The following is a 23,661-nucleotide window of genomic DNA, read 5'->3' as shown; positions in this document are numbered from 1 at the left end:
ATCCTGTTGGAATTTGCTGGGAGTGCAGGCATTTAGTGCTGGAACCCTATTCTCTTGGTATTAACAGAAGAGGAAATAGAACATCTAAGTAAACCTATTTTAGAAAAAGAAATCAAACAGGCCATAAATGAATCTTCTGAGAAAAAGCCCTCAGTAGCAGGGGGATTTGAAAGGGAATTTTACCCAACATTGAAGATTAATTCCAATATTTAATCAGTGATTTGAAAAACTAGGCAAAGAAGGGGTACGTCAAACTCCTTTTATGAAATATGGTATTGATACTCACATCAGGAAGAATAAAAAAGAGAAAATAATAGACCAGTGTCATGAATGAATATGAATGCCAGAATCCTGAGTAAGGTACCAGAGAGAGAATTACCACAATATATTGCAAAGATTGCAAGTTCAGCCTGAGTTGGATTTATACAGAGAATGGAGGGGGCTGCTTAAGCTTACTGATAAATTTCTCATAATTGATTATATCAATTGAAGTAACAAAAAATCATGGGTTATATTAATAACTGAAGTATAAGCTTTCAATCAAATGCAACCTTCATTTCAATTACAAATCCTTGAAACTATAAGCATTCATAGATTTTTCCTGAAATTGATTTAAAAAAGAAAAGCATTTAACTAAACGTATCATCAAGCATTATTTGCATTGGGGATAAACTGGAAGCCTTCCAGGAAGATCAGGGGTGAAACAAGGATGCCCACTGTCACCTCCACTATTCACTATTATATTGGAAATACAGTAGGAAGACAAGGGGAGATAGAAGTAATCAGAATGGGGAATGAGCTTATACAACTCAATTTTTGTGGCAGATGATATGGTGATATACTTAGAAAATCCCAAAGACTCAATCAAAAAGTTTATTAAAGCACTGAATAATTTTAGCAAAGAAGCAGGGTATAATTTAAACCTATGTAAATCACCAGCATTCCTCTATATCACCAACAAAACCATGCAGGAAGAGATAGTAAGCGATAACCCCATTTGAAAAACTCTGCATCGTATGTGATTCCTGGGAGAACAGCTGCAAGAACAAACCCAGGGACTCGTAGGCCCTATAGCATTTTCATTATTTCTTTATTAGGTTTTGCATTTCCTCACCATTGTCATCAAACCGCTTTGAATGTTTACAGGTGTTCTGGCCTAGATGCATAAGTGTGGTGCTATTCAGCAAATCTCTGAAAGCTCCTCACCTTTGTGTTGGAAGGTTGCAGACCCTGTATTGGCTCAGTTTTCTCTCCAAGTTTCTCTCCAACAAATGTTTGTCCTATGGAGAATCACCCTAAAATGTTGAAATTAAGTCTGGTCACCATCTTGCCTTGTGGCTGTTGCTTTTGTTGAAAGTGAATGTTAGCTTGGAGTAAATGAGCGTCTGATGGGTCCAGAACTCTGTGGTGTACACCTGCTTTGTCACCCTCAGAATCTGTCTCTTCTCCTTACGCTGATACAGTCTATTAAATGCTAGTGTTTGCTCTGAGAGTGCACAAAGTTTTATTGCATTTAGGCTGTTAATGAGAAGGTCATGATCCACCTAAGTCTCCAGTAACCATTGCTATTGCATATACTTATATGTGTATATCTTTTGGTGTATATATGTTTGATTGTTTGTTTTCTTCAGATTCAGAGAGCAGGTTTGAAGAAGATGAAGTAACTAGAAATCTTGAAATTTTTCTGCAAAAACATGGTCTGCACAGATTCATGAGTGATGGTCCCTGGGACTTCAAGCTGAGAGAAATCTGTGACTCTGATGTCAAGTTAGATAAAAATCCAAAGAGTGACTGTGAAATTGATGAAATTGGAAAGAGATTCAGACAGTCTTGTATCCTAAATGATTACAAGAAAATAACCTCAGGGAATGACTGTGTTCAGGACTGTGAATACAGCAAATGCTTTACTGAAGAGGTAGAGCTTTTTCAGTCCTATGAGAAGGCTCCTGAAATGTCACTGTATCCAGGTAATCAATGGGAAATGGCCTGGAACTGGAGTTCAGACCTTATGAGACGTCAGAAAAGTGAGACTGGAGAAATGCTTTGTGTAAGAAATGAAGCTGGGAAGGCCTTGGGTCAGAACTCTGCGCTCATTACTCATCAGCAAATTCCTATTGGAGAGGAGCCTAGTGAATATAATGGATGGGAAGGAGATTCATCCTGTCACTCCTCTTTTCCTTGTTATACTAGATTTCACCCTGGAATGAAAAGTTATGCATGTCCTCAGTGCTGGAAGGCCGTCAGTTGTAACTCAGATTTTAATAAATCTCATAAGGTTCATACTGAGGAGAAGTTTTATGAATACCATGAATGTGAGGAGACTGTCTGCTACAGATCTCTCCTTATTGGTCATCAGAGAAACCACAGGGAAGGGAACCCTCTTGAATGTAATCAGTGTGGAAAGGCTTTCACAAGGAGGGAGAGTCTTGTTGCTCATCATAGAATCCACAGTGGAGAAAAACCTTTTGAATGTAATCAGTGTGGAAAAACTTTCACGCAGAGTTCCAATCTTACTGCCCATCAGAGAATTCACACCGGAGAGAAGCCTTATGAATGTAATCAATGTGGAAAAGCTTACACAAAGAGACAGAATCTTGTTGCCCATTACAGAATCCACAGTGGAGAGAAACCTTTTGAATGTAATCAGTGTGGAAAGAATTTCAGAACGAGCTCCCAGCTTTCTGGACATCAGCGAATTCATACTGGAGAGAAACCTTATGAGTGTAATCAATGTGGAAAGGCTTTTGCTAGCAGGAGCAAACTTGGTGCCCATCAGAGAATCCACACTGGAGAGAAACCTTATCAATGTAATCACTGTGGAAAGGCTTTCACAGACAAGGGCAATCTTGCTGTACATCAGAGAATCCATACTGGAGAGAAACCTTATGTATGTAATCTATGTGGAAAGGCTTTCACAACAAAGCGGAGTCTTATTGCCCATCAGAGAATCCACAGTGGAGAGAAACCTTTTGAATGTAATCAGTGTGGAAAAGCTTTCACACAGAGCTCCAGTCTTAATGCACATCAGAGAATCCACACTGGAAAGAAGCCTTATGAAGGTAGTCACTGTGGAAAGACTTTCCCAAAGAGGGAGAGTCTTGATACCCATCAGAGAATCCACAACGGAGAGAAACCTTTTGAGTGTAGTCAGTGTGGAAAAACTTTCTTGCAGAGGTGCCATCTTGCTGCCCATCAGAGAATCCATACTGGAGAGAAACCTTATGAATGCAATCACTGTGGAAAGGCTTTCAGAGACAGGGGCAATCTTGCTGCACATCAACGAATCCACACTGGAGAGAAGCCTTATGAATGTAATCAATGTGGAAAGGCTTTCACGAGGAGGGAGAGTCTTATTTCCCATCATAGAATCCACAGTGGTGAGAAACCTTTTGAATGTAATCATTGTGAAAAGGCTTTCACAGACAGCGGAAGTCTTGCTGTACATCAGAGAATCCATACTGGAGAAAAGCCTTATGAGTGTAATCAATGTGGAAAGGCTTTCACAAGACTGGAGAGTCTTTGTGTCCATCATAGAATCCACAGTGGAGAGAAACCTTTTGAATGTAATCAATGTGGAAAGACTTTCATAACGAGCTCCCGTCTTGTTGTTCATCAGAGAATTCACACTGGAGAGAAACCTTTTGAGTGTAATCACTGTGGAAATGCTTTCAGAGACAGGGGCAGTCTTGCTGGACATCAGAGAATCCACACTGGAGAGAAACCTTTTGAATGTAATCAATGTGGAAAGGCTTTTAGAGATAGGTTCAGTCTTGCTGGACATCAGAGAATCCACACTGGAGAGAAGCCATATGAATGTAATCACTGTGGAAAGACTTTCACAAATAGGGGCAGTCTTGCTGTCCATCACAGAATCCACAGTGGAGAGAAACCTTTTGAATGTAATCAATGTGGAAAGAGTTTCAGAACGAGCTCCCGTCTTGTTGTTCATCAGAGAATCCACAGTGGAGAGAAACCTTTTGAATGTAATCAGTGTGGAAAGACTTTCATAGAGAGGTACCATCTTGCTGCACATCAGAGAATCCACACTGGCGAGAAACCTTATCAGTGTAATCAGTGTGGAAAGGCTTTCACTAGCAGAAGCAAACTTAGTGCTCATCAGAGAATCCACACTGGAGAGAAACCTTATCAATGTAATCACTGTGGAAAGGCTTTCACAGACAAGGGCAATCTTGCTGTACACCAGAGAATCCATACTGGAGAGAAACCCTACGTATGTAATCTATGTGGAAAAGCTTTCAGAGAGCGGAGTATTCTTGCTGGCCATCAGAGAATCCACAGTGGAGAGAAACCTTTTGAATGTAATCAGTGTGGAAAGAGTTTCAGAACGAGATCCAGTCTTACTGCACATCAGAGAATCCACAGTGGAGAGAAACCTTTTGAATGTAATCAATGTGGAAAGCGTTTCAAAAGGAGGCAGAGTCTTGATGCCCATCAGAGAATCCACAGTGGAGAGAAATCTTTTAATGTAATCAGTGTGCAAAAGCTGTCAGAAAGAGCGCCCATCTTGCTGCATATCAGAGAATCCACATTGGAAAGAAACCATATGAATGAAATCAATGTGGAAAGGGTTTCATAATTAAACTGTATCTTGCTGCCCAGCAGGTAATCCACAGTGCAGAGAAACCTTTTCAGTATAATCAATTTGGAAAACGCTTCAGAAAGAGCTCCCTCTTCCTTACCATCAGACAATCCAGGATGGAGAGAAATGTTTTGAATGTAATCAGTGTGGAGAGACTTTCTTACAGAGGTGCCATCTTTGTAACCATCAGAGAATCCACACTGGGGAGAAGCCTTATGAGTATAATCAATGTGGAAAAACTTTTACAAAGAGGCAGAGTCTGGCTGCATAACCATTAGAGAATCCACAGTGGATGGAATGACTTTCGTAAAAGATCTCCATTTTGCTGCACATTAGACAATCCACAACGGAGAGATACTTTTTTTAATGTAATCCATGTGGAAACCTTTCATAATGAGGTGGTATCTTGCTGTGCATCAGATAATCCACATTTCAGAGAAGCCTTCTGAATGTCATCAGCATGGAAATGATTTTGCACAGATACATTCTTGCTGCACATCAGAGAATCTACACAGTCAAGAAGCCTTATGGATGTAATCAATGTGGAAAGACTTTTAGATAGGCCTCCAGTCTTGCTATTCACCAGAAAATGTGTAGTGTAAACAGAAGTCTTAGGAATGTAATAAATGTGGAATGATTTCCACTGATCTCAGATTTAGTGAAACATCATAGACTCCCCACTGGAAGTGACCCTCATGACTGTCATGAATGTGTCACAGCTTTTAATTACCACTCTTAACATATGTATCACGAGCTTCCAGTCTTGGGAGAAACCTTATGAATATAATCAAGGTGGTGATGGCTTTAGGCAACAATCATATCATTTCCCTTCTCAGAAGTCTTACGGGATAGAAATCTGATCATTGTCATGAAGAAGAAAAGGCATTCAAATGGAGTTCAGAGGTTCTTGAGAATTAGAGAAACTATTCTGAGGAGCAATTCCCTTTGGTCTCATTGTGGGAAGGCTTTTAGCTAGAGATCACCTCTTAACTTTCTATCAGAGGATTCATTGTGGAGAGAAGCCTCACCAATGTGCTTAAATGGTCATGCTTTTCTCTGCAGGATGGTGATCAGTAGACAACCTTGTTCCTAGTGGAATGAAGGCGGATAAAGGCAGGGGGTGTGAAAGGGCTTCCACGTGAGATTCTACTTAACTGTACTTTGGAGAAATCATGCTGGAGAAAAAGCTTTGGGATTGGATTACCAAGGGAAAGCCTCCTGCTGCAGCACAGACTTCATTAGACCTTCCACCAAAAGAGACCTCATTAAACATCCCCAAATTTCATCCTGTACATAAAACCATATACGTTTAAGCTTTTTTCTCTGCAATCCTATTATTTGCCATCCCTCCTCTTTATTTCATGACATTCATAGACTTCATTTCTTTAGCCACTCCCCCATCAATTGCTACTCATACTGTTTCCTGTTCTTTGCTGGCAGAAAAATTCTTTCTTTAAATGTCTTAGTATCTTTTGGACTTTAATTCTGTAATGCTTTCTTTAAGGGGCTACATGAATTCCAATTAAGCCTGTGGTACTTCCTAGTTGCATGTCCCTGGACAAGTTATGTCATCTGATCCTGCCTGAGTTTCCCCTTCTGTAAATGGGGACAATAAGGGCATCTTAGCTCTCAGAGTTGAAATGAGGATTTAATTAAACAATATTTGTTAAGTGCTTTGCAAATATTAAATCAGTATGGACATACTGACTATTTTCATGCCTGTCATTCCTTGGATCCTTAGTCTCATAGTAAAGTTAGTTGGCTAAATCATGTATAGCTCAACTGAGAGAGAGAGAGAGAGAGAGAGAGAGAGAGATAAAAAAGAGAAAGACACAGAGACACAGAATGCCAGATCTTACCCACGGGAAATTTGCTCACATTGCTTAATACTCAGAGGAAACCCATTTTCTTCAACCAGTTGCATTGGATGTTGTAAATCATACTCTTTTATTTGAGACCTATTGATTTTTTTAAGGTAATGTGCCTTTTTAAAGGAAATGGGGAAATGATCAAAGGCAAATGATTGTCACATGTATTGCATGAATGTCATAACTGAACCCTCAACCAGTGAAAGGGGTGCCACTTGTTAATCAGATGTTTCTAAATCCCAGCAGACTTCAGCAAGGTCATCAAATGATGTCAAATGAAGCCTCTGGCCAGTGGTCCTTGGAAGTGTCAGACAGGAGTGAACACCAGAGCAACCCCAATATGTACCAGGCTCTATGCTAAGCACTGAAGATAGAAAAAGTGACAGTCCCTGGCCTCAGGGAGCTTACAATGTAGGGGGAGACAACCTACAAATCTGTACAAAGTGAGGTATAGACAGGACAGATGGGGCATAGATAGCATTGAAGAGACTGGCATTAAGAGGGCTTGGAGAAGACTTGCTCCCAAAGGCGGGATTTTACCAGGGCCTTAAAGGAAGCTAGGCAGGTCAGTGATCAGAGCAGAGGGTGGTGATTATCCCAGGCATGGGGGAGAGACAGAGAAAATGCTGAGAGCTGGAGGGTCTTGTCAGTGAAATCTCCCAGAGGCCAGTGTCACTGAATGGAAGAGGAAATGGGGAGAAAGGTGTAAGAAGAATGGAAAGATAGGAGAGGGCCTAGTTATGCAGGGTTTTGAATGCCCTACTGCATTTTGTATTTGCTCCTAGAAACAGTAGGCAGCCACCGGAGTTTATTAAGTGGGAGAGGGGCATGATATGGTCAGAGCTGGGCTTTAGGAAAATGACTTTTAGTGCACGCATTCCATGTACTGATTTAAAGTGGAATCTTTTTTTGCAAACATTATTGTACATTTTTGTGTATGTTTTGACCATGGAGTGGTATTCCCTATCTTCCATGGTAGTCAGGCCAGGGTTGGTAAGCAGATGATTTTTAGGGTACATTTCCTTTTTTTTCCCCCTTTTTAAAAAATTCATTTTTAGTTTTCCTCATTCGTTTCCATAAACTTTTGAGTGTTAAATTTTCTTCCTTCCCCTCTCCAAGACACTGTGCAATCTGATATATTCATATTAAACATTTTCATCTTAGTAATGTTGCAAAGAAGAATTAGAACCAATGGTACAAACCACGAAAAAGGAAGGACAAACCCAAATAAACACAGAAAACCTAGAGAACGGATGGTTTGCCTTGATCTGCATTCAGATTCCATAGTTCTTCCTCTGAATGTGCATAGATACCATTTTCCATTCTGAGCCTTTTGGACTTGCCTTAGATCCTTCTGTTGCTGAGAAGAGCCATGTCATCACCCAGTGTGGCTGCTACTGTGTACAGTGTTCTTCTGGTTCTGCTCACTTCACTCAGAATCAATTCCTTTAAGTCCTTCCAAGTTTTTCTGAATTCCACCTGCTCATCATTTCTTATGGCACAACAGTATTCCATTATATTGGTATACCACAACTTGTTCAGGCGTTCCTCAATTGATGGCCATCCCCTCAATTTGTAATTCTTGGCTACCACAAAAAGAGCTGTTGTAAATATTTTTTTACATGTGAGTTTTTTCCCTCATTTTTATGATTTCTTTAGGATAGATCCCTAAATATGGTATTGCAGGTCAAAGGGTTACACATATTTTTATAGCCCTTTTGGCATAGTTCTGAATTGCTCTCCAGAATGTTTGGGTAGTTTACAACTCCACCAACAATGCATTACTGTTCCAATTTTCCCATAGCTTCTCCAACATTTATCATTTCTGTGTTTTGTCATGTTAGCCAGTCTAATAGATGTAATATGGTACCTCAGAGTTATTTGCATTTCTCTAATAGTGATTTAGAGCCTGTTTTCATGTTACTATATATAGCTTTAATTTTTTTTATCTGAAAACTGCCTGTTCATATCCTTTGACCATTTATCAGTTAGAGAATGACCTGTATTCTGATAAATTTGACTCAATTCTCTGTATATTTTAGAAATGAGACCTATATCAGAGGCACTGGTTGTTAAAATTCTTTCCCTGCTTTCTGCTTCCCTCTTAATCTTAGTTGCATTGACTTTATGGCACTCTTTCTAGCCACTTCCTCACACCAAGAGATGAGCAATACGATCCTTAATAGACTGTTCAGTTACCTGGGGGGGCTGGCAAATCCCACTGCTGCTTCCAGTGAGACAACAAGCATATGACCTGGGCCCCCTGTATTCAGGATTGTGACTAGAGCTCTCAGTGTATCCACACCTGCTTGTCACCACAGGAATTTGAGATTGGCAAAATGGCATGGGTGATACCTTGATTTGTGGGTAAATTGGATTTAAGTGAGGCAGACTTGTACAGAGAGTCATTGGCCTCCTCTCTCCTCCAGTCATCACAGTCGAGTGACAGGACTGAATCAAGATGACTGGTTTAGCTTAAGATGGCCAGTGAATGATCTTGGTATATCTTGGCTTAATCAAGCTCTGGGTTGTTCACAGCACCTGCTTCAGCTGCCTTCATGGCTGTAGAAACAAATTGTTCTCATCCACCCATTCCACCAGGAGAATTCTTCACATGTTTGGAGTGGACATCTTCATTCACCAGTGGTTTTGAGACTCCTTGGTTAATGTCAGCCTCATTTAGCTCATGTGCCAAATGATTTCCCAGTTGTGGCTACTGCGCATGCTACCGCTTCTTGGAGTCACAGGTGTAAGTTAGATACAAGTGGACACAAAAGGTGGAAAGCCCTGCCGAGAAGGGCTTGGGAGCTTTCACAGCAGAGGTACTAGTCTTCCCTGAACGCATGCTACAGTAATAAATAGAATTAGGAGCTGGTTTTCAGGAAAAAAAATAAAAGATAAACCTTTGGTTAATGTGATTACAAAAAAGAAGAAAACCAAATGACCAGTATCAAAAAATGAAAAGAGCGAATATGCCACCAATGACGAGGAAATTAAAGCCATGATTAGTAGCCATTTTACCCAACTCTATAGCAATTTAATGAAATGAATGAATATTTACAAAATATAAATTGCTCAAATTAAAAGAGGAAGAAATAATCCCATTTTAGAAAAAAATCAAGCAAGTCATTAATGAACTCCCTTAGAAAAAAATCTCCAAGGCCAGATGGATTACAAGTAATTCTCCCACACATTTAAAGAATAGTTAATTCCAATACTATGTAAACTATTTGGGAAAATAGGTATAGGAGTCCTGCCAGGCTCCTTTTGTGATACAAATAAGGTGCTGATGCCAAAACTGGGAAGAGCCGAAACAGAGAAAAAAAATTATGCAGCAGCTTCCCTAATGAATATTGATGCAAAAATTTTAAATAAAACATTAACAGAGAAATTGCAACAATTTATCATCAGGAATTACACCGTGGCCAGGTGGGATTTTAGCAGAAATGCAGGGGTTCAATATTAAGAAAACTGTCAGTATAAAACTAACAAATCATAGGATTATGGCAATAGATTCAGAAAAAGCTTTTGACAAAATTCGGCACCCATTCCTATTCAAAACACTAGAAAGCATAGGAATAAATGGGAGTTGGCCTTAAAATGAAAAGAATTGTATGTAATGGGGATAAGCTAGAAGCATTCCCAGTAAGGCCAAGGGTAAAGAAAGGATGCTCTTATCCAATGTTGTACTAAAAATGTTAACTTTAGCAATAAGAAGAAGGAATCGAAGGAATTAGAATAGGCAGTGAAGAAACAAAACTCATTTTTTGCAGATGATATGACATACTTAGAGAATCAACTGAGAACTGACTTGAAACAATTAGTTTGTTAATTTGCAGAATATAAAATCCACAGAAATCATCAGCATTACTATGTTACCAGTAAAGCTCAGCAGCAAGAGATAGAGAAATTCCATTTGAAATAACTAGACTATATAAAATATTTGGGGGTTTATGTGCCAAGAGAAACCCAGGAACTGTGAACACAATTGCAAAACACTTTTTTATACAAATAAAGTTAGATCTAAATATTTGGGAAAATGTCATTTATTCATGGGCAGGTTCCTCCTGAAGCAAGTTGAGTGTACCTTGGGATCATAGCCAGTATTTGGAATGTGGGTATTTGGGGGGCATATGGGATATTTCTAGGGTGTAACAACTATAAAAACTAGGATTCTTTGGGATTAGGACCTGTAAAGGTCTACGTAAAGGCAAGCTAAGTAGGATCTTTGATGTTTTTCTGGCTTGAGTTTTAACCAATCAGATATGTACATGTGGGTTCTAGCCAATCAGATACTGAGTAGAACTGTATATAAAGAGAGAGCTGGTGTTGAGAAAGCAAACAAGCAGAGAACCAGCTTTGAAGGGGTGAGCAGTAGATGAGAAGGAGAGAACAAGAGAGCTGGTGGAGACCTCTGGGCTGAGAGAGACCTCTGGGGGCAGACTTACTGAAGGAGCCTGGGAACTTTGAAAGTGAATTCAGCTGTAGGGCAGAAGTATGCCCATGAGGCTAAGCCTCTTTTGAGAGCTGTTCTGGACTTTGGAGTTGAATTGAGACGACGGTGCTGGTGGTGTGTGTCAATATTTTTGTTGTCCTGTTAAGCTCTGTTTTCCCAGAGGCAGAAGCTGTGGAGTGGAGCAGTTTCCCTGAGTTGAGACATGGAACAGGAGCAGAGAGCTGCCTACCTGTGAATCCAGGCGAGAGTCAGGAGTGGTCAGCCCACAGAGGAAGAGCCATGGGACTTGGAAGTCAAGCAGGAGTTAAGATGAAAGAGGATTTTACTTGGACACTTGGTGCGGATTAAGAAGATTGTTCTTAGCATGACCTAGGGGTGGATGATGCGGACTTTACTTGGATACTTGGTATTGATTAAGGATGTTGCTATGAATGTTATGCTTTGTTGAACAATGTTTAGTTTATTGCTGAATAGAGTTCTTTATATGACGCGAGTAGATCCTTGAAATTACTCACTGCAGCAGTTTTCAGATGTACTGTCATGATTGGTGTTACGGTCTATCATTCTTCCTGCCAAGGCGAGATTGCCTTAGAAATCTTGTTCTGGAGAAAGACATATTTAGGGATGCTAGTTTTTTGATACATGTCAATTTCTACAGTTACTGGAAAGAGGAACTTACCCACTTAAAAGAAAGGAACTTAGCCTTTAGAAAAAGCATTCTAGTATTGAGCTTAATGCAATGAGTATTCCTACAAAGATACTTGTATAGTTGAAATTATCCACTAAGAAGTAATAATTATTAATAAAGCCTTATTCATCTATTAATTTCTTCACTTGTGATTCACAATCTGTGAGTTACAGGCTGATTGAATTGAAATGGATTTCTTTCCCAATGGTTTCCCATTTCTATTCCCATGAGCAGGCTTTCCAGTTCCCAAAATAGCTGTCCTCTCCCAGCTGGGGAGAACAGAAGCACCATGCATCCCAGAAACCAGGGCTCCAAGTTGCCCTTGTCCAGGTGAGTGATTGACAAGGAGGCTGATGGGATTTACCGTAAGTCATTTAAGTGGCGGGACCCTTGGAATCTTGGACATAACCTTTGACCACCTTATTCACTGGGTAATGATTTTTGCTATTAAGTCTTTCTGTTGGTTACCCAGATATTGTTGGAGAGCAGAGCCTAATTTGAAATATTTAATGCAAATGTTCGCTTTTCTGGGTTTGTTGTTTTTGTTTTGGCCTATTTGTTTAAGTCCTCATCCTCCTTGTATTGCTGTTTTTATCTGTGTGAAATCGTTTTGGTTTGGTGCATTTGAAACGACTTTTTCTTTGTACCTTTGTACCTTTTTTTTGAAGGTTGAAAATGCTTTTCTTGGTCAAAGTAGTGAAAGTGATCTTATCTGGCCTTTTTCAACATTCCATATTGTATTCCTTAAATTCAGATCTTGCTGCTTTTTTTCCCCTCTCATGGACTTACTTTGATTTCGTTGTCCTATGTAATATAAGATGCTAGTAGGAACCTGTTTTCTCCTAAGCCTCTTTCTTGATTTACCAGCAATTTTTATCAGATAAGAAATTGTTTTTCAAGGAAGTTCTGCTCTCAGGTTCATGAAACACTGTATTTGTTTAGTTCAGCTGTTTCTCATCCTTCCTGATCATATCTATTTTTTTTCATTTCCGAGGAGCTTTGAGGGGAGAATTCTTAAGTAATAAAGGGAAAATCGTAGAAGCTGAGACAGCTTTAAGTATGTAAAATTTTTAAAAAGTTTTCATAGAAACAAAATTAACTCAGTTGCTTAAAAAAATCATACTGCTAATTGAGGAAAAAAAAAATTTGTACAAAATGCCCCAAGAGCTTGATGTGACAGATATATTGAGAAATGATTCACATTTTTATGCCCCAAAACCATTTATAAATATTGGGTAAGTGAATTGAACAGTTTGAAGAAGAAATGGACATGATCAATAACCTTATCAAAATGATCATTTACTAATAAGAGAAATCTGAACATTTTTTAAAAATTCACCTCTGTCTCATACCCAGCAGCTTGTCAAAATGCTAATAAAAATACTGGAAACTAACCATGTTAAAGGTACTATGGTCAGACTGGAAGATGAACTAATAGATGATTGGTAAAACCTTATATTTGTCCAAACTTTCTGGACAATAATAATTTGGAATTACATGAAAAAATTCACTAACACTTTACTTTGAGTTAGACTAAAAAAATAAAAGGTCATCTATGTAAAAAATAATCCCAGCATATTATTTGATAGCAAAATACTGAAACAAAATTGGGTGACTATTGAGGAAGGAATGCCTGAACCAACTGTGGTAATATGAATGCCCTTGAATATTTGTTATAAAAAGAGGAAGGTATGAAAATTTCAGAGAAGCAGGAAAAGACTGGTATGAAGTGATGGTGAACAAAGATAGCCCATTTTTGAGGACTTTATTCACAGTGACTACATTATTTTAAACATTCAATAAACAATTATGAGGTGCTTACTGTGTACAAGACACTGTGTTAAGTACTGGGTTTACAGAAAGAGGCAAAAGACAGTGCCTGGCATCAAGGAGTTTACAATATAGTAGGGGACGCAACATGCGAACAAATATATAGAAATGAAGCTATAGACAGCACAAATAGGAAATAATTGCCAGATGCAAGGCACAAGAATTTCAGGGGGATAGAGGAAGGCTTCCTATGGGAGGTGGGATGTTAGTTGGGACCTCAAGGAAACAGGGACGGTCCGTAGTCAGAACAGAGGAGGGAGAGCATTCCAGGCATGGGGAACAGCCAGAGAAAATGCTTGCAGTGTATTATTAATGGAACAGTCAAAAAGCCAGTGTCCCTGGATTGAAGAGTATATATTGGAAAGAGGGAAGGGGATTACATACTGAAGGGCTTTGAATTCCAAAGCATTTTGTATTTGATCCTAGAGACAATAGGAAGCCATTGGAATTTACTGGTGCTGGTGGTGACATGAGTAGATTTGGGTTTTTAAAACATCTTTTTAATGACTGAATTGGACAAGATTGGAGTGGGGAGTGAGTAACTTAAGGCAGGCAGACCCACCAGCATCCATTGCAAAGCGGTGGGTCATGAGAGCCTGCATGAGAGGGGTGGGCGTGTCAGAGGAAAGAACAGGCCTATTCAAGAGATGGAAATGATGGGAATACTTCACGCTCTAGTAATCTTGATGAATTGTAGTCAATGCTATTAATTAATTCTCCATAATTGATGACACCTGCTGTTTCCTACACAAAGAGGGGAGGAAGTCAGGGTATAAACTGTCTTGTGCACTACGCTTGTCCTTATTGGTTTGTTATGCTCAACCTAGTTCTCATTGCCACGACGTAGGATTAGCTTGAACAGTTTAGGTGCCATTAAATGGCTGTTGTGAAAACAAGACGGTAAAGTGAAACTTCCATGTAGAGAGCTGGGGCTTGGAGTCAGTTACCAGCCTCTCTGGGTCTTCATATTCCTCATCTGTAAAATGAGGAGTTTACACTCCTTGACTGACTTCCAGGGGAGTCTTCTCTGTTCTATATCTGTAATCCTATAAATTTAAATTTTACCTTCACAACCAATTCTGACAACATCAAACCTTCTAATGTATACAAAAGACTAAGGAAGAGAAAGTGAGAAAAAATATGTCACATGGACAATTAAACCACCCAAAGGTTGTAGACGATCGTACACTTGCCTTTAAATCGCCATTGTTTGATAACTCTTAGCTCTACCCTGAACCAGGTGGCCATCGTTGTTTTTGCTTTCATCCAATTCATTCCCTTTGTTTGGTCTGTCATACTGTGACTTGCATCTCTTGATGTTGTCTTTCACTACATAGTGGCAGCCAAAGTGTTGTTTGTCGTTCCTTGAGACCTGGTTGCTTCACTCTCTATCATACACTGATGTCCTCCATCTTTCTCTGGGTAAATCCTTCTAATTTTCATGGCACTAGATTGCTCTGCACTGCACATTCGTGTACTGCAGTTTACTCTTATTCTCCATCTGACTGACTGTGGGTTTTTAGTTTGGGTATTTAACAAATGATTCTGCCGGGAATGTTTGTGAAGAGGCAGACCCAGAGTCCCAAGCTTCCCACTTCCTGAATGTTCTGAGCTCATCTTTTTGCTTCTGCAGTGATGGCCACCTGAAAAGAAGACTCTTAGCATAGTGCCTGACACATAGTAGGCCCTTAAGAATTGTTTCTTGATGGACGAGTAGAGAAGAGTGGCTGCTGGCCCCTTTTTATTTCTTTCAGATTCACTCAATCAAGAGAACAGTTGCAAAAAATAAGGATTCAATTCTGACAGCTGTAGAAACAAATGTAATGCAATACCGGTACTCTGGAAAGAAGACAACCAACCATGAGCCCTTTAGAGGAGCACGGGCAGACTCTGGAGAATTGATGTGAGTGAGGGGAACCTGCCCTCCTGCTGGAGGATAGACACTTTCCTCCCTTCACCAGGGTGATTTTGCAAGGGCACTGGGTCTGCTGGTATTGCTGAACCTCTATTTCCTTTTTCTTTTAAAATATTTGTTACAAGAGAAGGCCTGTTGCCTCGCTTGCTGAAGGAGGTAGGCTAAAATCATGTCATACAGTGACAAAAACCACCATTGTACAGAACAAAAATAATCACTCACATTTATGGCACTTGAAGGCTGGCAAAGAACTTTAGATAAATTATCTCAAGATCCTCACAACCATCCTGCAAGGGAGAAGCTGTTCCTTTACAGGTGGAAAAACTGAGGCTCAGGGCAATTATTCGTCCAGTCACGCAGTGTCTAGAGTGGGATTAGGACCCACGTCTTCCTGGCTTCCAAGTATGACACTACATATGTGTGTGTGTGTGTATGTGTGTATGTATGTATGTATATGTGATGTTACAGACCAAACAACCTATGACATTGCTGATATCCAGTGAGGGCTGAACTGAAATTGAAGGCCTTTTCCTACTGACTTACCTTGAGAAATTTGCATTTCAGTGGCTTCTCATGAGACTGAACAAGCTCTGCCTGCCCAATAAAGCATTTCCTGTATTTACTGAACACAGTCATTCCTTGAGGTCATATTCTTACAGTGATTTAAAACTCAATATTGTGTCAGTTTCTTTGTGGGTTTATTCAGATTACAGGGCTTCTTTGGATTTTTATCTAACTTTCTGTCAGTCAGATTTCTCACAGACTGAAGGCACAAGAGCCGTCACTCCTGAATCTAAGCTGGCAAGATTCTTTCACAGAAATGCTTAGTTCTGTAGTAGTCTAATTCACTTCAGACGTGGTGGTCCCTGCATCTGAAGAAATAAACAAATATAAAGAAACGCACACAAATATATCCTCTGTTCTCTGATGGCAGGAAGGAAACAGATTTTTCTTTAATTTCCCTAGTCACTAAGAAGAATTTTCAGTCTCAGAGAGGCAAACTCAATCATTTGAAAAGGTGAGGAGCTCACCATCAGCAGGATGATTTAAGGGCTTCGTGTACAATGTCACTGGAACTTCACAATAGACCTATGACATAGTCAGGGCAGGATTCTCATGACACTTTACAATTCATGCCATAAGTTCAGGATGGCAGAGTGCTGGATCCAAAATCATTCAAACAAAGGAACAAAGAAGAGAGGCCTTACCTTCCTTGCAGCAGTCACCACATCCCCTGGAACTTCTCTGGGGTCATCTTGAACTGCATGTCCCGGCTTCACACCTCAGGCCAAGAGCTCAGAATAACTGAGTGGCCTGACCTAAATGCCTGCAGCTGGAACTAGGAGTAAAGCCTTTGACTAGGGGGACTCCTTCCACAGTATTAGAGGACCTTTCTCCATTGCACTTAAAATACTTTCTTCAAACACCTATTTCATCTTACTTGTTATTTTGCCAATCTCAGGTTATCTTCCTGCTCTTCTGTACTAATTGGTTTTGGTGTACCACCACATGGTTATTTTTAAATTTCTTCTGATAAAATGAGAAATAAGTTTACTCTTTTGAACTATCATATAATAATATACATCAATATTATTCAATGTTCTATCCAACTTTTCTCATATTCTATTGAGATGAATTGATATTTTGTCATTTGCTACAGATGTATGGAATGTTCATATAATTTGGCTACCTACTGAATCATTAAGTATAATAACTTCCTGGTGAAACTTTTTAGTCTTATTTTCTTTTGAGAGATCTGAGACCATAACATGAGTGATAGCTACTTTTTTCTCTTCCCCTGAGATAGAGTAGATTGTTTTGAGCAATTACTTCTTTAGGATAGCTATTACCCATGTGTTTTTTAAAATGTATCTGAAGTGATTCTCAATTTTCATAATTAATACATGAATACTATACAATGATTTTGGTATTCATGCAAGTAATTACATCAAACTTTGTTCACTTCTAAATGTAGCAAATTCTTTCATGTTGGGATTGGAAGCTCAATTCCATGTGGACAGTCTCGGGCAGGTAAAGGTGGGAGCTTCTAAATCTTAGAGCTCTCACGAGACCCCCCCAGGAAACGGCAGGGAATCGAGGTGAACCGAGTTATCTCGAGTAATTCTGCCTCTTCCCGTGAGAAACGTGATGGGAGAGAGATCTCCCCGCCCTCGAGATTGTCCCGGATCTGGGCACACCTAGTTACCTAACAGCACGGTATTCAGATGCAAACTATGCGGCTGAAGGTTAAGTAGGATTGAGGAAGCCTGAAAGCTCTCTTAGCACGTGAGGAGCCAAGAGGACAGTAGGCTCCGCTTCTCTTCTTTCCTCTCTCCCCTCCCCCTCTCTCCCCGCTTGTACTTCTACTTCCAATCCCTTAAGATCTTAGCCTCCTTAGGAAATCTCCCCCTCTTCCTCCTAAGGAAGACCCCCCTGCACTTGTAACCGAGACCCTGAAATAAAGTTCAACCCTTGTTCGACTCTGGAACATCCTTTCTCTCATATGAGCATCCGGTTTTGGCCAACCGAAGACCTCGGAGGTGAGGTAAGAAGACTCGGGTAGCCCACACAGGCCTCTAGGCCTGGCACTTTCAGTTTCTCAACCTGACCTCAAATTGTTTCCAAACTGTCAGGCAGGTAGGACATACAAACACAAGTGAATTCCCAATGGATGGCCAAAGCTATGTACAAATCTTCGTTTCTTTTCTGTACACTGCATCAAAGTAGTCACTTCATTCCAAGGTTACTTAATACTCTCGTGTCATCAGTGCTGTAATCTCCACATCAAGATGCTATAAACTTTGTGTTCTTTCGTTGCAGAAAGCTGACTCTGAAAAACCTGATCAGTAGGCATGCACCTTACAAACTATCTTGAAACTATCATGGGCCACCCACCCCACACATTCTTACAAAGCAGGCCTTACATTGCCTCTCATTGAAGTGTTAAGGCTGCTTTCGGATTCGAACTTATTGTCTGTTTATTCTTCAGTCTAGATTTTCAAGAGAACTATTTGGTAACACAAGTCAGTTATTTTGTAGTTTGTGTGAGAGTGTAGCTAGTTTGGCTATGGTAGAAAGAAGAAAGTAATGTCTGATGAATTCTTTCCTTCCAAGGGTTGAGTTCTGTCAACCAGGTGAAGCCCATCCTTGAAATGCAGAGGAATCCAAGTTCGGTTGAAAGTAGAAAACCAGACACTAGTGCTATACAAAAACCCAACAGCCCATGAGGAGCAGGGGGAGATTTATGCATGAAAACAGCAAAGGGGAGGTTTGTGGTGTTGGGGGAAAGGGTGGATCTTTTCCAGGAACAGGTAGACACAGAAACAGGATGATTAGTAGGAACAGTTGTCTGCAAGGCTGGGTTGACCTGGTTTGCGGGGAGGGCAAGGTGTATGTAAGGAGGATTTTGTTATCCTTTTAGAATTTAGTTTCTCAGGATCTATGGCCATGGCAGTGTCCAAGTTTTAGATTATAACTCCCAGAACAATTCCAAGGATTCTAGATAGTAATTCCCAGAATTATAGTGACAAAGTCCTACTGAGACTGCACCATGAGATAAGGGGTGACATAATTGATATCTGCTACATTTGCACCAAATAACAATATTACTAAAGTTAACCTGTGAGGCCATTGTTGGCAAGTTGCCTTCTTTGTCTCTTGCCCTATAAAGCAAGTAGGCATGGTCAGTGAGGGGGAATCCATGGGGAACCCATATGGGAATCTGTGTGCCTCAACTGGCCCCCATTGAGGCTTGAGGGGATTTAGAGGATGTACAAGCTGTGCCTGATTCAACTGACCCCCATGGAGATGTAAGGGTAGTTGCCTCCCTTTCTCACCAGCCCCTTTGAGAAGGGTGATTAGGGAATGCTGTAGGAGTTAATGCTTCCATTATTAGCAACTTTTCTGAGAAGACTAGACTAGAATAAAGTGAGGTTTATTAAGCCCTCTGAAGCAGTCTGCCTGTCTGACAGGATCTAGAATGAACCTGTTAAGGCTGGAGACCAAAAACTCCATTGCATTCTGTGTGTTATCTGTGAAACACAAGATCAGCCAGTGAATGTGATCAAAGGCACCTGGGAATGAGCAAGACTGGCTCACTTCAAGATCTTTCCATCAAACATGCTTATTCTGTGTCCAATGCATGTGCCTGCTAACATGGACTCATGGAAAATGGACATATTAATCTTAGGGGAACTTCTCAACAGGTAAGTTCAAAATTGGTTCCATCCTGCTTGCTTGGCCTCCTCTTAGTCCAGGTGTGGGAGATAAGTGGGGGGAGGGGGGTGCTAAGGACAAAGTCCAAAAGTCACATTACTCAGCCTGAATTAGTTGGGTGGCCTGTGTTTGGTGCTGCCACCTCTGCCCCAATAATGCAGAGATGCCTCCAAGCAAAGAATCCTCCTTTCTTTGAGGTGGTGAATCCAGCCCACCCCAGAATGAATCATATTTAGGACTCCCCAGAGATCTTAGTTATTGTTCTGTGCCTGAGGGCAGGAGACAAAGACCTGTAGCCTGCTTCCCTCCCCACTTACACAAGCCCCCTTGTCTACAAAATCATAATGAATTATAATCATTCTCTATACTCCACCTTAATGTTTCTCAATCAGGTTTTACCAAAACACCATTACCTCGCATATAGTCTATCAGAGAAGATGCAGGGAAAGGAGGTCTTCCTGCCTCAAGTCTCTCTCCATTCTAGTGCAGCCCCAAAGTCATTTTCCTAAAGTGCAGGTCTGACCATGTCACCTGCCTACTCCACTTGGTAAGCTCTGGTGGCTCCCCACTGTTTGCAGGAGCAAATACAAAATGCTCTGCTTGGTGTCCACAGCCCTGCATAACTCGGCCCTCTCACACCTTTCCAGTGTTCTCACACCTTTCTATCCCACATTTCCTCTTCCTCCAGGGAAATTGGTCTGCTGGAAGTTTCGCTCACAAGACCCTCCAGCTCTCAGCTCCCACCATTTTCTCAGGTTGTGCCCCAGGTGTGGAATACTCATCACCCTCTGCTCTGACCATTAACCTGCCTGGCTTTAAGTCTCAAGTAAAATCCTATCTTTAGCAGCAAATCCCCAACCCCTTTGTTTGATAGCTCTGTGTGAAAAATTGAAGGAGTACCTTACCATATTGATTACATGCATAAGACTTCTCCCAGTATAGATTCTGTGATATGCAACAAGAATGCATCTCTGTGTGAATTCCTTTCCACACTGATCACATTCAAAAAGGCTTCTATCCAGTGTGGAATATCTGATGTGCAGCACGATACTGCCTCTGTGAAAGTTTTTCTACATTGATTACATTCAAAAGATTTCTTTTCCCTGTGAATTCCATGATGGGAAGCAAGACTGCCTCATTGTGAAAGCCTTTCCACATTAATTACATTCATAATGTTACTGTCCAGTGTGAATCCTCTGATAAACAGGAAGACTAGCCCTGTCTGTGAAAGCCCTTCTACAGTGATTGCATTCAAAGAAAGAAAACTTTCCAGCATGGAGTCTCTGATGTGTACTGAGGTAGGAGCTCTTCCTGAAAGACTGTTCACATGGATTACATTCATAATTCTCATACTTTCTCAACTGTGGATTCTCAGATGTCTAGCAAGATGGAAATTCCTTCTGAAAGTTTTTCCACATTTGTTACGCTGAAAAACTTTCCACTCTTCATTCTTTGATGGGCAGCAAGACTGTCTCATTGTGAAAGCCTTGCCATGTTGATTACATTCACAAGGCTTCTCTCCAGGGTGGATTCTGTGATGTGCACCAAGATGTTACCTCTGTATGAAAATATCACTATCCTGAACAGAGTTATTCCCAGAGGTCATTTTCTTACACTTATTTAGGATAGAATACTGTCTGAATCTCTTTCCAGTTTCATCAAATTCATAATCACTCTTTGGATTGTTATCTAACTTGATATCAGAGTCTTGGATTTCTCATAACTTTCAGTCCCAGTGAACATTCCTCATCAGTCTGTATAGGACATGTTTTTCCAGAAGGCTTCCAAGATTTCTAGTCACCTCATTTTCTTCAAACTTGCTCTCTAAATCTGAAGAAAACAAACAATCATGATATACACACATAAGTATATGCAATACCAATGGTTACTGGAGATTTATGGGGCTCATGACCTTGTCATTACCAGCTGAAATGCAACATAACTTTGTGTACTCTTGGAGCAAATATTGGGATCAAATAGACTGTATTGTTCTAAGGAGAAGAGACAGACAAGGTTCTGAGAGTGACCACAGAGTGCTGGACCAATGGGAGACTCATTCACTCCAAGCTAAATATTCACATTCAACAAAAGCAGCAGCCACAACTCAAGATGCCTACCAGACGTTATGTCAACAGATTTGAGAGATTCTCCATGGAAGAACAGTTTGTTACTAACTTGGAGAGAAAACTGAGCCAACATAGGGTTTGCAGCATTGTAGCAGGAAAGAATTGAGGAGCTTTCAGAGATTTGTTGATTTACTCATGTAAATACATGTAAATATCCAAACTGGTTTGATGAAAATGATGGGGAAATGCAAAAACCTAATAAAGGAATAATGAAAACTCTATAGGACCAACCGCTCCCTGGGTTTGTTTTCACAGCTGTACTCCCAGGAATGACATACCATCTAGAGTTATTTTCAATGGGTTATCTCTTCTTGCATGGTTCTGTTGGTGATATATAGGAATGCTGATGATTTATATGGGTTTGTATGCTACTTTACTAAAACTATTACCTGCTTTAATAATTTTTTTGATTAAGTTGGGTTTTGCAAGTATATAATATCTACCAAAAAAAGTGAATTTTATTACCTCATTCCCTCCTCTGATTACTTCTATTCTCTTCTTGTTATTGTTAGTATTTTCAATACAACACTGAATAGAATAGGTGACAGTGGGCATCCTTGTTTCACCCCTGATCTCACTGGGAAGACTTCTAGCTTATCCCCATTACAAGTAATGCTTGATGATTTGTTTAGGTAAATCTTTTTTTTTTTTTTATCAATGTAAGGAAAAGTCAATTACTACCTATATTTTCAAGGATTTTTAATAGAAATGTTGCATTTGGTCAAAAGTTTATACTTCAACTACTGATATAGCCATGTGATTTTTTTGTTACTTAGTATTCATACAATGAATTATGTGAATAATTTTCTGTAAGTTCAAGTATCCCTCCATTCCTTGGATAAATCCAAATTGGACTCAACGTGCAATCTTTGTAATATGTTGTTATTCCGTTGCTAGTATTTTGCTTTGGATTTTTGAATCCATATTCATTTATGAAATTGGTTCATTATTTTCTTTCTCTTTTTTATTCTTCCTGGTGTAGGTATCAATACCATATTTGTTTCATAAAAGGAGTTTGTGGTACCCCTTCTTTGCCTGTGTTTCCAGATCATTGATTAAATATTGGAATTAGTTGATCTTTAATGTTTGGTAATATTTCCTTTCAAATCCATCTGCTGCTGGTGCTTTTTTCTCAGGAACTGTTTAATTTCTTTTTCTAAAATACTTCTACTTAAATATATCCGTTCCTCTTCTGTTAATCCCATGAGAATAAGGTTCCAGTACTACCTGCCCTCATGCCCACCTAATTCCAAGAGAATTAATTTCTATGTGATAACTGCTCCATTTAAACTCTCCTTACCTAATTTCATTTTTTTTATCTTTTCAAACACCTTTTAATGTGCAACATATCCTCCTTTTGTGATAACTATTCGGTTTTTATTCTTTGTTTTTCCTTAACATATTTTGGCATTCAGTTCAAATATTTTGAAATATATTCTGTAAATTACTATGAAACCACATTTATATGATATTGAATTTTAAGTATGCCTTACACAAGCTGTTCATTTGACCCATACTAGTGTTGCTAATAGTCCATCATAGGTTTAAAAAGGTACTTAAGTCATATGAATTCATAGGCCAGTGAAATAAACTATTTCCACTTCGTTGACAAATTACTTTTTAATTTTTTTTTGGAATTTGTGTAATGAAACAAGGATTTCTGTAACATTGTGCTATAGAAAGCATCATTGTGCATGAAACTGCAAATCTCCTATATAAATTTCTTGATTTTTCTCCCTCCCCTCAGAGTTGGCTACCATCACAAACAAATGGGTATGTATGTGTCTGTGTGCGATTTATGTATACTCAGTTTCAAACACATGGCTTTACATTTTCCCAACAATGTTTTTTACCAAATAATGAATTCTTCTTCCAAAATATTAAGTCTTTAGACTTCTCATATACAGCATTATTATGTGTTCTTGCTGCTGTGTATATGTGTATATATATATATATGTATATA

General features: G+C 39.7%; 1 protein-coding gene across 2 annotated transcripts in view; it reads left to right on the top strand.

Moving 5' to 3' along the window:
* Positions 1 to 11,745, top strand: part of LOC140508285 (uncharacterized) — a 37,269-nt gene extending 25,524 nt beyond the window's left edge. For both annotated transcript variants that reach the window (XM_072616084.1, XM_072616085.1), the window contains one exon: positions 1,632 to 11,745. In XM_072616084.1, coding sequence (XP_072472185.1) covers positions 1,632 to 4,597 — 2,966 coding nt within the window. In that variant the 3' untranslated portion in view covers positions 4,598 to 11,745. The remainder of the gene's footprint in view (positions 1 to 1,631) is intronic.
* The last annotated feature ends 11,916 nt before the right edge of the window (positions 11,746 to 23,661 follow it).

This window comes from Notamacropus eugenii, chromosome 5 (assembly GCF_028372415.1).
Source record: "Notamacropus eugenii isolate mMacEug1 chromosome 5, mMacEug1.pri_v2, whole genome shotgun sequence".
Lineage (NCBI taxonomy): Eukaryota > Metazoa > Chordata > Mammalia > Diprotodontia > Macropodidae > Notamacropus > Notamacropus eugenii.
The sequence above is the reverse complement of the archived record's forward strand: the minus strand, read 5'-3'. Positions and strand labels throughout refer to the sequence as shown.